Consider the following 15,366-nt stretch of genomic DNA (forward strand, 5'->3'; position numbering starts at 1 on the left):
GTGCAACATTACATAGCTAATACTGATGTATGAGATATAGGAAAGTTGTTAAAGAGTAAATCTCATCACATGGAAAAACAAAATTTTTTTTTACCTATGTGAGAATATGGGTTAGCTGAACCTGTCTGTGGTGCTCATTTCACAGCACATGTAAATCAAACAATCATGCTATATGCCTTAAACTTATACAGTGGTGTATATTAAATATTTCCTAATGAAACTAGAAATAAAGGAAGATCAAACCATAACAACAAAAAAAGATTAAACTAGCAGTAGTGGCGCAGCAGATTAGGTGAAGGTTAGCTCCTGGAGTGCGGGTGCCCACTAGGGGGTGCTGATTCAAAGCATAGCCCCACTTGGACTATGTGGTAAAAGGAAAGTACCGCATTATAGAATGTCAGATAAAGAGGGCTTTGGACAGTTGGGCAAATTAGGAAAATAAAGAGATGCGTAAATGTTAACCCTCCCTTTATTACCTCGCGCTCCCCAACCCACTGAACACAAAACTAAACATGACAGTATGAGTGCAGCACGTGCCGCTGGGGCTCCGCTTAGAACAACTACTATTCCCAGGCTCCCTTGCGAGGCCAGGGCCCTCTTCCCAGGTGCGAGTGGGTCTCGCCGCAAGGCCTTTTGGGATCCGTAGTCTTGCAATGTCTTCCGGGAATTGTAGTTCCCTTCCCACAATCTGCTGGGCGAGGCGGCGCCGGCGACCAGAGCTGCGCTGGGTGTTCAGGGGCCAAGATGGCGGCGCGCCGGGGTTGGAGAGACGGAGTCGCGCCGTCTCCGAGTGGGGGCCCCGGACCCGACCCCGGCGGTGGAGTCCGCGGCAGCAGTTGGGGGAGTCGAAGCCAAACACCGTATGGGACTGTGGGCTCTGTGAATGGCGGGGAGCAGGTGAGAGGCTGGCGGGCGGCCCGCGGCTGGCAGCAAAGCGGCGTGTGCCGGGCGGTGACACGTGGACGCTACAGGAAAGGGAGGAAGCGTTCGGGAGGCGATGCCGGCTGGCTGCGGGAGACGGGTTGGGCCGAACGGACCTGGGCTGTTTACTGGAGGGACGCAGGAAGAGGCGGGGGTCCCCGTGGCCATTCCTCTGGAACGCCGGAGGGGCATAGCCGGGTGTTGGAAACATGGCCCGAGGTGGGGGGTCAGAGATTCGGACTTGGAATCTAGCGTTAAGACCTCCCTCTAAGGATGCCGAGTGGGGGTGCCCCTAGCACCGCGCTGCAGTGCCTTTTCGGAGCCACGTGGGGTGGGGGGGAGCAATTTTCCCGGGAGAACTTGTCGGCTTCCCCTCCCCCTCTAGGCGGCTCTGGCACCCACGTGGGTTGGGCTTCTGGTGGGGGGGTGGCCCGCGGGTCCACGTGGGGGCCGGGAGGGGATGTCCACGTGGCTCCCGCTCCAGGCTGCCCGGCATCTCGTATCGGTGTTGGAGCCGCACTGCTGGGAACTGGGTGTGTCTCAGCCCGTCCCGCCATCTCCGACCGTGTTGGGGGCCCCTGGCCGAGAAGGAAGGTAGGGGCTGCTAGAGGCAACTTTGCCCAGGGTCTTGGAGTAGTTTTTTTCTCCTGCATTGGTTCATGGCGCCTCGACAGCGGACGGTGAAGGACCTTCCAGAGATGTGCGGGGAGTCAGTTCCCTGCGGATGGTGGAGTGTGTTGGGGAGGGCAGAAGGCTGAGGTTAAAGGGCTGTGGAGTAAGCTTGTGGTGGCTTCTGTCTGACCGGCTTACGGTGGGTTGTGAGTCATGGGCACTGGCGTTTTGGTTGCCTGCGAACCTGCCTCATTCGTGATTCAAGGGGCATGGGGAGTGTCAACATATACGTGGGACAAGCCTAAGTAAGGGAAAGAGAATCCTTTCTCCTTCCCTTTTTCCTTCAGCGTCTCTTTTGAAGAAGCAGCTAAGGCCTCCTGTGAACTGACACATACAAATTGAGGTGATCTGTATTTAGAGCTCTTTGGAATTTTGCTGGGAATGGGAAGAGTTGGAGGCGATTTAAGAACTATTCAACACTAGTTGAACGTTTGTTGGATAGGGGTGGCTTCTTCTGTCAGATTCTGTATCTTTGGTCTTCATTTCTCCATACTTAGAAAGTGTTACCATCCCTCTCCTCAGCAGAGGGCTTAAAAGTTGCCACCTAGAGTGGTGGGCAGGACTTAGTCTGAATTATTCTCTCTCTTAAGCAATTAAGCTGAGTCCTTGAAAGCTTTTGGGTGTTTTGTTTTGCTTTGGTTTGGTTTAGTTCTAGGTGGGAATTGGGCTGCAGGCTACCAGGTAATGTCAGTTCCAGGAGACCAATCCAGGCCCTTGCTTCTGAGGCCCTAGCTTGGGAGCTGCTCACCTTTTAGGGGAGAGGCAGGAAGGATCCATGACCCAGCTGTAATCCAATTTAGGTGGTCATCTGGGGTTGGAGAGGGTCTCACGGAGAGATTGTGTTTCCTCTCTCACCTCTCTCCTAAGAAAGGTGGGTATATGGAAGCTAGTCAGTCAACCAGTATTTATTGAGATACTGTGTTCAGACATAAGGGATCCTGTTCTCTAGGATCGTATGGTTTTATTGGGATAGACAGACATTAAATAATGATGAGCGGGACAAAAGGAAAGTGCAGCGTATTTGGGATTATATAATGAGTAGTAGTAATAATCTACATTGCAGGGTCTGGGAAAGGACGTTTTAAGTTGAGACTTGAAGGCTGTCTGTGGTGAGGGAGGGAAGCTTTCATCAGAGGAAATAGAATGGGAAGGACTTGAAGTGGGAGAGAACATGCTTATTGAAGAAATGGAGAGACCTGTATGATGCATAGAGAGAGACATAGTGGTAAGAGAGGACACATACTGGAGCAGAAGAGCCTGGTGAGGAAGACCAGGACCCTTGTAAGTTATATTAAACAGTCTAAATCTAGTGCTAAGAGCAGTAAGATGCCATTGGAAGGGTTTAGGGAGGGTCTCAAAAAGTGATCAGATGTGTATTCTTAATAGTTTGTAGTTGGTTTTGACCCCTGTAGGGACGGGACTGCGAGTGAGAAAGCCAGTTGGGAGGTTGCTGAAGTTAGAGATGCTGGTGGCTGGCTCACTTTTAGCCTGGATTTAGCCCCTAGATGATTTTGGTAGTCTGAGTGCTGTGCTCTTTGCGGATTGAGGGATAGGTGATGTCAGGTGAAGAGGGGAGTGTCTCTGACTGGGGCTCCAGTACTTGCCTGATGGGGGTGGTGAGTGGGTCCCAGAGCTGGGCATTGTTTTAAGATTCTGGCCTAGTGACTAGGTCAGGTAGGTGGCAGGGCAAGTTGAGATGCAGCCTCCTTGCTCACCCAGGAGTGTTTGCTGAGCCAAGGGCTATTCTGCTGCTGGTTGTAATTATAGGATTGTGAAGGCTTGGGAGGAGTTAGTGCCTAAAACCTGCCACCTTCACTTCTCTGGGCACTGGAACTCCTCAGCTGAGTTAGAAGGGTGGGTATGGGGGTAGTCACACCTGTTGCTTTTTTTTTTTTGTCTTGGAAGAGGTGCAGAGTTTCCCTTTGCTGCAGGAGGGGAGAGGGGATTAGCTTGTCCTTATTTGTTCCTATTCTTTGGCCTTCATCATCTGTTTCCTATAGTGGACATACCCCTGGTTCTGGCCTCTGGCCTTGCCAGCCCCATTCTAGCTACTTCTGGCCCTGCCCACGCCCACACTCTTGACAGGCCTGGGCGGGTGGCTCCCTGCCTGACAAGGCTGAAGATGTTGCTAGTTTTCAGGCAAGTGGTGGGGTGGGGCTTTTCCATGTACTGAATCAACAAATCAGGCTTTCTCTTTTGTGCTCACGTGGTCGAGGTGGGAGACTCCTTTGGGACTATCGTTGAGAGGTTGAGTGGCCCATTGTAGGGCCTTAAAAATACAAAAATGTGAGTTAAGTGTGCACGTCAACTCTGTATAAGACACTGTGCGAGGCATCATGGATCATCAGGAAGTACAAGCACAGTTTAAACCCTTCCGAGATCCAAGAGGGATATAGGCTAGTATGGTACAAAGAGTTGTTTGCCCCAAAGGAACTTAGAATCGGTTTTAGTAATGATGCAAGGAACATCATGATTGCCAGAAAAATGAGTGCTACAGAAATCTGATTGAATTCAGGGGTATGAGGAGAGATCAGCATGGGTTGGGGAAGCCCACATTGTCTTGAACAAGGTTGGGTTTGAGCTAAGTAGAGAAGAAAGGCCTGAGTGGGACTTGAGGGAGGTAAGGTGGTTGGAGCTGAAATTGCCTCCTTGCTGACCACCTCTCCTCTGGTGTACCCCTCAGACTATCTGCCTTTACCACTGCCAGTAGACAACTCTTCTGAACAATTTTGATCTTTTTGATGTTTTTATTCCCAGTTTAATAATCTTCTGTGGCTCCAACTGTTTCTGGATGGAGTCCAGACTTTTTTTTGCCCAGAAGGTCCTTGAACACTGCCATCCGGACTGGTGCTTTGGCTCGTGGGTATACTTCTCTCTGCCCAGCAAGTCTAGAGGTTTGGCTTCGGTGGGGCTCCTGCTGAGTCTGGGGCCGTTGGTGGAGGGCTGAATGCCTGGTTTACAGAGCCTATCACACAGCTGCCCTGGAGGTCCCACACCCTGCAGCCTTCATGCCCTTACGACCATCCTGTTTGCCCCAGGTGCTGCTGCATGAGGAAGGGGATGATTCTGGTTTTGTTAGTCTGTCTCGGCTTGGCCCCTGCCTGAGGGAGAAGGACCTGGAGATGGAGGAGCTGATACTGCAGGATGAGACACTGCTGGGGACCATGCAGAGCTACATGGATGCCTCCCTCATCTCCCTCATCGAGGATTTTGGGAGCCTTGGGGAGGTGAGCTGGGGCTGGGCCTAAATGTCTTTAGGTGGGAGGTTTGCATTGGAGGCTATGGCTCAGTGGTTCTGCTTTCCCAGGATCTTGGTTCCTGGATACCCAAACCAAGTCCTTGAAGTGTGTTTTTTGTCTCTCAGTGAGAGTTGGGCTGTAGGATGCTAGACTGTGTCCCGTGTGAGGATACCCTGGCAGGCTTGAACAATAGTCCAAGGCCTTTCCACCTGCATGGGCCGCCATCTTACATGTCAAGAGGGTTCCGATTTGTTTTGAGTCCAGTTCCAGCCTAGCCAAGGGTTGTCTGCTGAGCATCCCACATCTTACCTGAGGGTGGAGGGAGTACATGAAACATAAGCTTAAGCCTCAATTCTGACAGGCCTCTCTTGGCACTAGAGAGGTGGGAGATGGCAGTGAATGAGATTGGAGCCCATGCTTTCTGGCATTCAGATCTCTCTCTGGCAAATTGAGTTGAACTGAGCCTGGGAGACTATGTCTCTCGGCGTTCAGTCCTTCTCAGTGGCCAGTAGATCATTAGGGATGATGGTGGGACCTTCCTGTTGTCTTTCTGGAGCAGAGCAGGTTATCTCTGGAGGACCAGAATGAAGTGTCACTGCTCACAGCTCTGACAGAGATCTTGGACAATGCAGATTCCGAGAACCTGTCTCCGTTTGACAGCATTCCTGACTCAGAACTGCTTGTGTCACCTCGGGAGGGCTCCTCTGTGAGTGTGGGACCCGGGGTGGCGGGGGCGGGTGGTTGGCGCAAAGGTTAGAGCCAAGACTGTGGGCCTACGCATATAGCTGTGAAGCACGAACTCATCTCAGGTCTTTTCCTCCCTCTCAGCTGCACAAGCTGCTCACCCTCTCCCGGACACCCCCAGAACGTGACCTCATCACCCCGGTTGACCCACTGGGGCCCAGCACAGGCAGTAGTAGAGTGAGTGGGGTAAGCCTGACCAAGGGAGCCTCAGAGACTCCCAGAAGGGAGGAGTGTGTGGGGACAGACCTGGAAAAATGTATCCCTGGAGAAAACTTCTGCAGCTTCTCTTCTTCCCTACAGGTTGAGATGTCTCTCTCAGATCCTCCTTGGGACTTCTCCCCACCTTCCTTCTTAGAGACCTCCTCCCCTAAGCTTCCTAGTTGGAGACCCCCAAGATCAAGAGCCCGCCGGGGCCAATCCCCTCCTCCCCAGCAGCGCAGTGATGGGGAAGAAGAGGAGGAGGTGGCCAGCTTCAGTGGCCAGATGCTTGCTGGAGAGCTCGACAGCTCTGTGAGCAGTATCCCAGACTTCCCTATGCACCTGGCCTGCCCAGAGGAGGAAGATAAAACCGCAGCAGCTGAGACAGCAGTGCAGGCAGCTGGTGATGAGAGCATCTCCTCCTTGAGTGAGCTAGTGCGGGCCATGCATCCATACTGCCTGCCCAACCTCACTCACCTGACATCACTCGAGGATGAGCTTCAGGAGCAGCCGGATGATTTGACACTGCCTGAGGACTGTGTGGTGCTAGAGATTGTGGGCCAGGCAGCCGCAGCTGGTAATGACCTGGAGATTCCAGTTGTGGTAAGGCAGATCCCTACTGGGCCCCAGCCTGTGCTCCTAGATGACTCGCTAGAGGCCAGTCCAGCTTTGAAGCTACTCATGCCTACACTAGAGTCGGAGACAGAGGCTGCTGTGCCCAAGGAAGACCTCTCCCCTGAGAAAGAGGGGTTGTCAGTGGACTCAGAGGAAAAGCTGGAGTCAGTCTGCTTGTTGGAGCCCAGGGAGGTCATGGAGCCAGTGATACCCAAGGGGCCTCAGAACCCACCAGCCAACACAATGCTGAGCTCCCAGAGAGCTCGAAAGGGCAGGAAGAAGAGGAGCAAAGAGCAGCCAACAGCCTGTGCAGAAGGCTATGCCAGGAGGCTAAGGTCATCTTCTCGTGGGCAGTCTACCATGGCTACAGAGCTGACCTCTCAGGCAGGAAACTTGCCTCAGGAGGAACTTCAAAGAGAGGTTGGGCCTCCTCGTAGTAGAGGGAAGCCCCGGGCTTGGGCTCGGGCCTGGGCAGCTGCCTTGGAGAAACCTAGCTCTGGGAACTTGGAGAGTAGTGCTGGGCAAGCTAGTCCTGACAAAGAAGATCCTCTAGACCTTTACTCCAACCTGGTTGACGGTATCCAAGCCAACCCTGTTCCAACCCATGTCTCTGCTCAAGCCGACCCCATGCCACTTGACTCTGTTGAAACCGATCCCACTGAAGTTAATCCTGTTCTAGCTGACCCTGTACCTGTTGATCCTGCATTGGTTGACCTTGCTTCAGCAAACTCAGAGTTGGTTGACCCTCTCCCAGCTGACCCAGTGCTGATTGACCCAGTCCTGGCTGACTCAGCAGAAATTGACCCTACAGTGGTTGTTCGCATCTCAGATAACTTGCCACCAGGTGACCTTGTGCCAGCTAACTCAGCACCAGTTGACTCTGTTTCCAATGACCTGGCTCTAGTTGATCCTGTGCTAGTTAAGTCTAGGCCGTCTGATCCCAGACGTGGTGCAGTGTCATCAGTTCAGGGGAGTCCAGCTCCCCAGATCCTTCCAGAATCAGAGTCCTTGGACTCCCTAAAGGCCATCATCCCTGAAGTCCAGGAGGTTATGGGTCCTTTGAAGGTAGAAAGTGGTACCAGTGCCACACCCCAGGAAGCCAGACCTCGGCCTCTTAGCCTATCAGAGTACCGGCGACGGAGGCAGCAGCGCCAAGCAGAGGCAGCAGAGAGGAGTCCCCAGCCCCCAGCTGGGAAGTGGCCCAGTCTCCCAGAGACCCCCACAGGGCTAGCAGACATCCCTTGTCTTGTCATCCCACCAGCCCCAGCCAAGAAGACAACTCTGCAGAGAAGCCCTGAGGTTTCTCCCGAGGCTTGCTCTGTGCCTGTGGGTTCTAGCCCTGCTTCTCCTAGTCCTGAGCCACCTGCAAACAAACCTAGGGCCTCAACTCCCACTGAGCAGGTGCCATCCCAAGAGCTGCCACTACCAGCAAGACCTCCCCCTCCTACTGTGCAGCCCATGCCTCCCACAATGCCCACTGCTTTGCCTTTCCCTCCAGGTGGGCTAGGCATGACCCCCATGCTGCCCCTTCCTACAAGTGGGCAAGGGATCCCCAGTCTGCCCCCACCACCCTTGCAGCCTCCCAGTCTTTCGATGTCTATGGGGCCAGTGCCGCCTGATCCCTATATTCACTATGCTCCTGTGCCACCCTGGCCTTGTTATCCCCCTGTGTCCCCTTCTGGCTATCCTTGCCTGCCCCCCCTACCAACAGTGCCCCTAGTATCTGGTACTCCTGGCACCTATGCTGTGCCCCCCACTTGCAATGTGCCTTGGGTACCCCCTCCAGTCCCAGTCCCACCTTATAGCTCCAGCTGTGCCTATGGGCCCTTGGGATGGGGCTCCGGGCTGCAACACCCTCCATTCTGGCCTACTGTGCCACCACCTCCTTTGTCTCTAGCATCTGTTGGGAGAGCTGCTCCCCCACCCAAGGTGGAGCCCAGTGGCATTCCAGCAGGCCCTTCTGAAAGTGTACTTCCTGGGCCAGTGGCTCTCAGTCTTGGGTCAGCTGGCCAGGGAGCTCCGCAGGTAGAGCCCACCAAGGTGGAGGTCAGGTCAGTGCCTGCATCTCCCCATATGAAACACAAGGTGTCCTCCCCAGTGCAAAGCCCCCAGATCAAGGCTCCACCATGTCTGCCTGCTGAGAGTGTGGCTGTTGAGGAGCCTGCATCAGAGAGGCTAAAGCCTGAGACCCAGGAGACCAGGCCCAGGGAGAAGCCCCCCTCTCCTGTTGCCAAGGCTGTTCCCACACCCACACCAAAGCAGAGCACTGTAACTAAGCTGCCTGCTGTCCACCCAGCCCGTCTAAGAAAACTCTCATTCTTGCCTACCCCACGTACTCAAGGCCCTGAGGACGTGGTACAGGCTTTCATCAGTGAGATTGGTAAGTGCCACACAGTTTAGTTGATGTGAGTGAAGGGCATGGGGGTTGGATGGTGAGCATACACCATAGAACAGGACAAACCACCTTGATGGGGCTGGGCTTGTGGAGGGTCATTTGTTTGGAGCATTTTTGAGGCAGAGCTCTGGGTTTGTTTGATTCCTTCCTGCTTTGTGTTGCTGCCGTCATTTACTTAGTACAGTGGGCAGGGGGAGCATAAAGGGAGAAGTGAGGTGATTTGGGAATTCTAGGACTTGAGTACTTCTGTTTCCAATCCTGTATTGTGTGCTTCTACAGGAATTGAGGCGTCAGACCTGTCCAGTCTGCTGGAGCAGTTTGAGAAATCCGAAGGTGAGGAACCTGAGTAGCTATGCTAAACCCCTTTCTGTTGCTATTTTCTTTGGGCCCAGCCCTGTAGTTACTTAGATGGAAGGAAGGGAGTGGTGGAGGGGCAGTCTCAGAGTCTCAAGGGAATTAATCTCATTCTGATAGGAATGGGGAAACAAGGTTCACCTATAATACAACCTAACCCAGGGAGAGGGTGGTGGTATAGCATGGCAAGAACTATAAAGAGTAAATGGATGTTGGAGATCCAAGAGGGTTGGGTTGGTTGGGGACATTTTTCTAGAGGAAAGTAGCTCTCAAGCTGGGCCTTGAAAGACAGGATGTGTGTGTGGTGAGTAAAGGCAGAGGTGTAGGAAGGATTGTGTGTGGTGTGTTTGGAAGGCAAGGGATAGCTCAGCTTTCTCAGTACAAAGCAAGGACCTAGGTGCTGTGGAGGGTATTGTGCCTTGTGCTCAAGGAGCTTATGGTCAATGGGGAGGAAAATGACAGAAATGACTTCTGAATTAGTAACAAGTATCTATAGTACAAGGAAAAATATAAGTGTAGAACAAATCGACCACAAGTCCAGGAAGTTACTTAGATCACGTAGAACCTTACATGCTAGGCTTAGAAGTTTGGGCTCTATCTCAGATTCAGTGAGTAATTAACAGATGTCTCTGAGCAGAGACATGATTAAAAATAGTAGTGGCGTATCCACTAGAAGAGAACGGATCTCTCTGGGGAGAGCCCAGTGAAATACTAGGTAAACTGGATTTTCCTTCTTTGGGTCTCAAAGCCAGCCCTTTTGCACCTCCTCAATTTGGAACATCTGGTGGCCTTTTAATTAATTTGGTTTCTTTGCAGCCAAAAAGGAGTACCCTCCCCCGGCTCCTGCTGATAACCTGGCTGTAGGAAACTCAGGGTGAGTATGGAGACAGAAGCGAGTTACCCTACAGCTGTTGGTCAGCAGCCGGCCGGCGCTTCAGGAACGTCAACTGGATGCCTCTGTCACAGGGACTTTTAGTTAGCTTTAGAGTCTTTCCCTGTTTCCCCGTGTCCCACTCAGCCCATCACTATTGGACGCTGTCTTGGGTGGTGAGATAGGAGGATGTGTATCATCCTCTGCTGTTGACAGTCTGGGATTCCAAATGAATGTCCTGGAGGTGTTTTTTATCTTCTGGCAAATTGTGCGTTTGGGGATTTCTTTCTTTTCTTTAACAAACTTTTAAGCTTGCTCAACACTGGTGATGGTATAAGATCAAATGGGGAAGATACTCATGGCTAGGGCTTTCCTGACTCCTTGGAGGAGGCACCCTGGACATCCTTGTTCCCCAGTCTTCCAGCACTGAGAGGCCTTTTTTCATTTATCATGTTCATGCTACCCTATCCTCTTCTGACCAGGCTGTTCCCATCCACATTGATAGTGGGTTGTTTTGAGCTAGGTAGGCAAGGCTCCTGGCTTAAAGGAAGTGGGCGGGGGGTATTCAAGGTCATATCCAGCCTGCCTTCTAGAATTGAACAGAGCCGAGTTGAGACCCAACCTACATTTCGGTCACTAAGAGCCCGTTGTGCTGGAGGAGAGTAATAGGGGCAGTTTGTGTATCCTGTTCTTCTCTGCACAATTGCTTTGTGAGGAAAACAGATGTACAAGATGTTGAGGAGGCAATGAACCAGGCTTTACCTTTTCCCCCCTGCCAGCAGCGTTGACACTCCCCAGGAGAAGAGGCCCCTAGACCGGTTACAAGCCCCAGAACTGGCCAACGTGGCAGGTGGGTTCAGAGTGGGGAACTCTGCCTTTGATTAGTATGCGGCAAATGTTTATAGAACCTGCCCTGCACCAGGTGTGTGTAGATGTTGGGAATACAGAAATCTGATCCTCATCCTTGAGGTTCTCATAGTCCAGGGAGCAGATGTATAAACCAATGACCATGTTGAGTATCAGGGAGGTTGTATGTTAAAGAAGCCTTTGTGGTTTATAGTGGGGTCTGAGATGGGATAGTCAGGGGAGGGTTATATATATAAGGTGTAATCCCTGAACCAGAGGTTTGAGAAAATCACTGATACCAATCAGATAGATTTAGGGGATGGGGCATTCTAGGGTGATGGAGCAGCTGGAGTGAACTGAAGAAACAAAATGAGCCTGGTATGTTTGGGGGAATTGCGAGTTGTTTGGTTTGGCTGGAGTGTAGTGGCTGATGGGGATGGTGGGTAGAACTAAAGCAAGAGATAAAGCTGAAGTGGTAAGTAGGTCAGATTATGGGAACTTTGAGTGCCATGTTAAGTTGTTTGGACTTTGTGTATTGAAGAAGCAATTGGTTTTGGGGTGTTCCCTTTAGCAGGAATGTAGAAGACAGGGTAGATGGGCGTAAAACCTGAGGTAGGAAATCATTGGAAGATGATTACATGAGTCCAGGCAAGATGCAGCCGTGAAGTCAGGCAGTGCTGGGTGGAGAGCGGGGGCTGGGTCTAAGAATGGAGGGGTGGACCAGACAGGAGCTGGTCACTAGCTAGGTTTGGGCAGTGAGAAGTTGAGGGGTTCAGGAGGACCCTAGCTGGCTGGGGGTCTCTTTTGCTTCATCCTCCAGTTGGGGAACTTGGGGGAAGCAGTATTGCAACAGTGGGAGAAGTTGGGCTGTTGACTCTCCTTGGTTACTTTGTGACATGAGGTGGGGGTCTCTGGAGCCTCTATACGCAGTGTTTGGAAGTGTAGAATCGGATCTCATCCTGCTATCTCCATCCTCCCTCCCCTCACAGGGCTCACCCCACCAGCTACCCCTCCCCACCAATTATGGAAGCCCCTGGCTGCTGTCTCACTGCTGGCCAAAGCCAAATCTCCTAAGTCTACCGCCCAGGAGGGAACCCTGAAGCCTGAAGGAGTTACAGAGGCCAAACATCCAGCTGCAACCCGCCTCCAAGAAGGGGTCCATGGCCCTAGTCCAGTCCATGTGGGCTCTGGGGACCATGACTATTGTGTCCGGAGCAGGACTCCCCCCAAAAAGACGCCTGCCCTAGTCATTCCAGAGGTGGGCTCCCGATGGAACGTCAAACGCCATCAGGACATCACCATCAAACCTGTCTTGTCCCTGGGCTCAGTCATCCCCCTGTCCCCACGCACAGCTGCCTCCCAGGAGCCACTTGATCACAGGACTAGCAGTGAGCAGGCAGATCCCCCAGCTCCTTGCCTCGCCCCATCTGCCTTGCTGTCCCCTGAGGCCTCGCCTTGCCGGAATGACACGAACACTAGGACTCCCCCTGAGCCCTCAGCCAAGCAGCGATCAGTGCGCTGTTACCGAAAAGCCTGCAGGTCAGCCAGTCCCCCAAGCCGGGGCTGGCAGGGCTGCCGTGGCCGCAGCAGCCGTTCTGTCAGCTCTGGGTCCAACCGGACCAGCGAAGCATCTTCCTCTTCATCCTCATCGTCGTCTTCCTCATCCCGGTCCCGGTCCAGGTCCCTCTCCCCCCCACACAAGAGGTGGCGAAGGTGAGCTCTGATGGCCTGTTAGGTCCTCTTCATTTAGGAAGTCTGTGTGCTCTCCAGTTTACTTTGAGAGCTTTTGCCCATTGAGTTTGATATTTTCAGGCTCTAAGTCTTCCACTTCTGTCCTTGGCTTTTGTCTTCTCCCCCTTTCTTAGATTATTGATGGAGGCAAGTTGTGAGAAGATAGCTTCCATCCCTGTTTGAGTTTGGGGTATACCTGAGGTCACCTGCTTCCTCGACCTCTACCTTGGGGAGACCATTAGGGCTGGATCTCGCCCGTGTTTACTCTTGTCATATACCGTATCAGTCCTCATTTCTGCTCTTTTCTTGGCGGGTTGCCGGAAGGTGGGATAGTGGGTTGTTGATAGCAGTTCTTCTAATCGTCTGTTGAGGAAAGACTCTGGACAGTTCCTTTGTTACTGTGGCCTCATACATTTTTGGGCAGTACCTTTTTCTCGGTAACAGATCCAAATTTTCCCACTTAATCCATGAAGAATTCTTGGTTTTGGAACCAGAATGACCTCTTGAGAAATGATCTCTACTACAGGTCTAGCAAGTCACCTCCCTTTTACGCCATGGTCACAGCACTGCTATGAGACATGTTAGGGGAGCAGGAACCCAGAGACCCAGGCCTGGCACCCCCAGCTAGTTGTAAGACCTAGGCCCCAGCCCTTTATCTCTGAGTCTCCATTTATTTTTCTTTTTACTGACTTGTTAAATGTTTTTGTTTTTAATTGCATAATTGAAAATAACTATGATCTGTGCCAAAACACTCTAAAACATTCCAGATACATCTAAAGTTCATGAGGCCCTCAGTTTTATCATCTGTGGAATTCCTCTAGACCTCTTTTGCTCTGCTTTGCCTTTGGGCCTGAGCTTCCTGACAGAGAGGCAAGGCTGGGGCCAAGGTGAGGTAAGTGGAATATATTTGCACCACTTCCAGCATTCCCACCTGCCCCTTTATCCTCCAGATCCAGTTGCAGTTCCTCTGGACGTTCCCGAAGATGCTCTTCCTCTTCCTCCTCCTCATCTTCCTCCTCATCTTCCTCATCTTCCTCATCCAGTTCCCGAAGCCGGTCCCGCTCCCCATCCCCCCGACGGAGAAGTGACAGGAGGCGGCGGTGAGTATGTGGTCATGGAGTCATGCATCTGAGATGCAAATGCCTGAGAGTTCTGAGACTTGAGGTATTTAATGTCTGGGGGGCTGATGGCACCTTCTTCTCATGTCAGGTACAGCTCTTACCGTTCACATGACCATTACCAAAGGCAGAGAGTGCTGCAGAAGGAGCGTGCAATAGTGAGTAGAGGAACAGGTCTTGGGAGGATGGGGCTTGCCCCTGGGCCATGAGCTTGGAGGGTCTTCTACGTTGGTAGCCCTGGGTCATGTTGTATCAATTTTCCTTGTTCCAACATAGGAGGAGAGAAGAGTGGTCTTCATTGGGAAGATACCTGGCCGCATGACTAGGTCAGAACTGAAACAAAGGTTCTCTGTTTTCGGAGAGATTGAGGAGTGCACTATCCACTTCCGTGTCCAAGGGTAAGCTTGGGCCCTAAGGTCAAAATGTCCTTTCCGTCCCATTCATCTACCATGATGCTTCTTTGCCTTTCCTCCTTCCTCTGGTGTGCTAGGCAGTGTAGGACGACCCCTGCACTCCCACAGTCAGAGGGTTGGCCGTTTGGGGAATGAGAGGAACCACCCCAGTCCCTCTCTGTACCCTGGGAAGTATCTGTTCTCCATGGCATGGGCCCAGGTGGCCATCCTAGCCTTGCCTCATCTTCCTCACCAGTGACAACTACGGCTTCGTCACTTACCGCTATGCTGAGGAGGCATTTGCAGCCATCGAGAGTGGCCACAAGCTGAGGCAGGCAGATGAACAACCCTTTGATCTCTGCTTCGGGGGCCGCAGGCAGTTCTGCAAGAGAAGCTATTCTGATCTTGGTGAGTGGAAGAGACCCAGAGGCTTTGGTATACTTCATATTGTCCCCAGAAGGGTTCCCAACCATTTTGAGAGTGGGGCTCTCCTTCATGGAGCTGACTTAATGCTGAATGTGACACACAAAGAACCTGGGGGGTGGGATGAGAGAAGTGGGAGTTCTCTTGTCTTTTTGACTTAAAACCAGGGTGATATTATTTCCATCCATTATTGGGGTGGGAGGAGGCTGGCTATTTGAGGACCCTGTGGTAGGGAAGTGTTGTCAGAGACCTTGATGTCTGTCTCTATTTTTATAGACTCCAACCGGGAAGACTTTGACCCTGCTCCTGTAAAGAGCAAATTTGATTCTCTTGACTTTGACACATTGTTGAAACAGGCCCAGAAGAACCTCAGGAGGTAACCCTGGGCCCTTCTCCCCCTTCCCTTTTTCTTTGGAGGTGTCCAACCTCCTCCACCCCCTCTCCCCCACTTTAGGGGAGAGAGCTGCTAGTGAGGAGATGACTGTTTTATAAAGAAATGGAAAAAAGTGAAATAAAAATGTGTTAAATCAGATTTTTTAAAGGGTTATTCATTTTTTATAACAGGCATTGAAACAAGTTAACTTGCATTCCTATGTTCCGATGGGGCTGAGGGGTTCCCCAATGTTTGGAAGATCTAAGTCACTATGCAGACTAATAAACACAAACTAGAGAGAATTCCCAAGTGCTGTTGTGCTTCTTTCAATGGTGCTAGTGCCAGACACACTTCTCCAATCTGAACACAATCAGAGACATGCTTACCTCCATTTGGTTCCTAGGACCTCTCTTTGGTCGGGTGCAAAATCCTGTTGGACTTGAAACTTTGCTCCTCAGGATGTGTTGTCAGTGA

The 15,366-nt window shown here is 51.9% G+C and overlaps 1 protein-coding gene across 5 annotated transcripts; it reads left to right on the plus strand.

Moving 5' to 3' along the window:
- Positions 1-712: 712 nt before the first annotated feature.
- PPRC1 (PPARG related coactivator 1) lies at positions 713-15,194 on the plus strand. Of its 5 annotated transcripts, none has more exons than XM_027596228.2 (14): positions 713-897; positions 4,632-4,820; positions 5,392-5,538; positions 5,661-5,762; positions 5,877-8,769; positions 9,064-9,117; positions 9,955-10,012; positions 10,789-10,859; positions 11,845-12,568; positions 13,537-13,686; positions 13,796-13,862; positions 13,981-14,102; positions 14,353-14,504; positions 14,796-15,194. In XM_027596228.2, the coding sequence occupies exons 1-14, from the start codon at positions 745-747 to the stop codon at positions 14,897-14,899; spliced, it is 4,986 nt and encodes a 1,661-aa protein (XP_027452029.1). In that variant the 5' UTR covers positions 713-744; the 3' UTR covers positions 14,900-15,194. The 5 variants fall into 5 exon arrangements, with proteins under 5 accessions (XP_027452029.1, XP_027452030.1, XP_027452032.1 ...); XM_027596229.2 differs by having other exon boundaries at positions 10,792-10,859; XM_027596230.2 differs by having other exon boundaries at positions 745-897; positions 5,661-5,753.
- The last annotated feature ends 172 nt before the right edge of the window (positions 15,195-15,366 follow it).

This window comes from Zalophus californianus, chromosome 15 (assembly GCF_009762305.2).
Source record: "Zalophus californianus isolate mZalCal1 chromosome 15, mZalCal1.pri.v2, whole genome shotgun sequence".
NCBI classification, from domain to species: domain Eukaryota; kingdom Metazoa; phylum Chordata; class Mammalia; order Carnivora; family Otariidae; genus Zalophus; species Zalophus californianus.

Bases quoted from the DNA above. Each gene is read 5' to 3' on its own strand.
- PPRC1 (XM_027596228.2), top strand. From the start codon at position 745: ATGGCGGCGCGCCGGGGTTGGAGAGACGGAGTCGCGCCGTCTCCGAGT. The intron at 5,763-5,876 runs GTAAGCCTGACC...TCTTCCCTACAG, and splicing joins GCAGTAGTAGAGTGAGTGGG to GTTGAGATGTCTCTCTCAGA. The intron at 13,863-13,980 runs GTGAGTAGAGGA...GTTCCAACATAG, and splicing joins TGCAGAAGGAGCGTGCAATA to GAGGAGAGAAGAGTGGTCTT.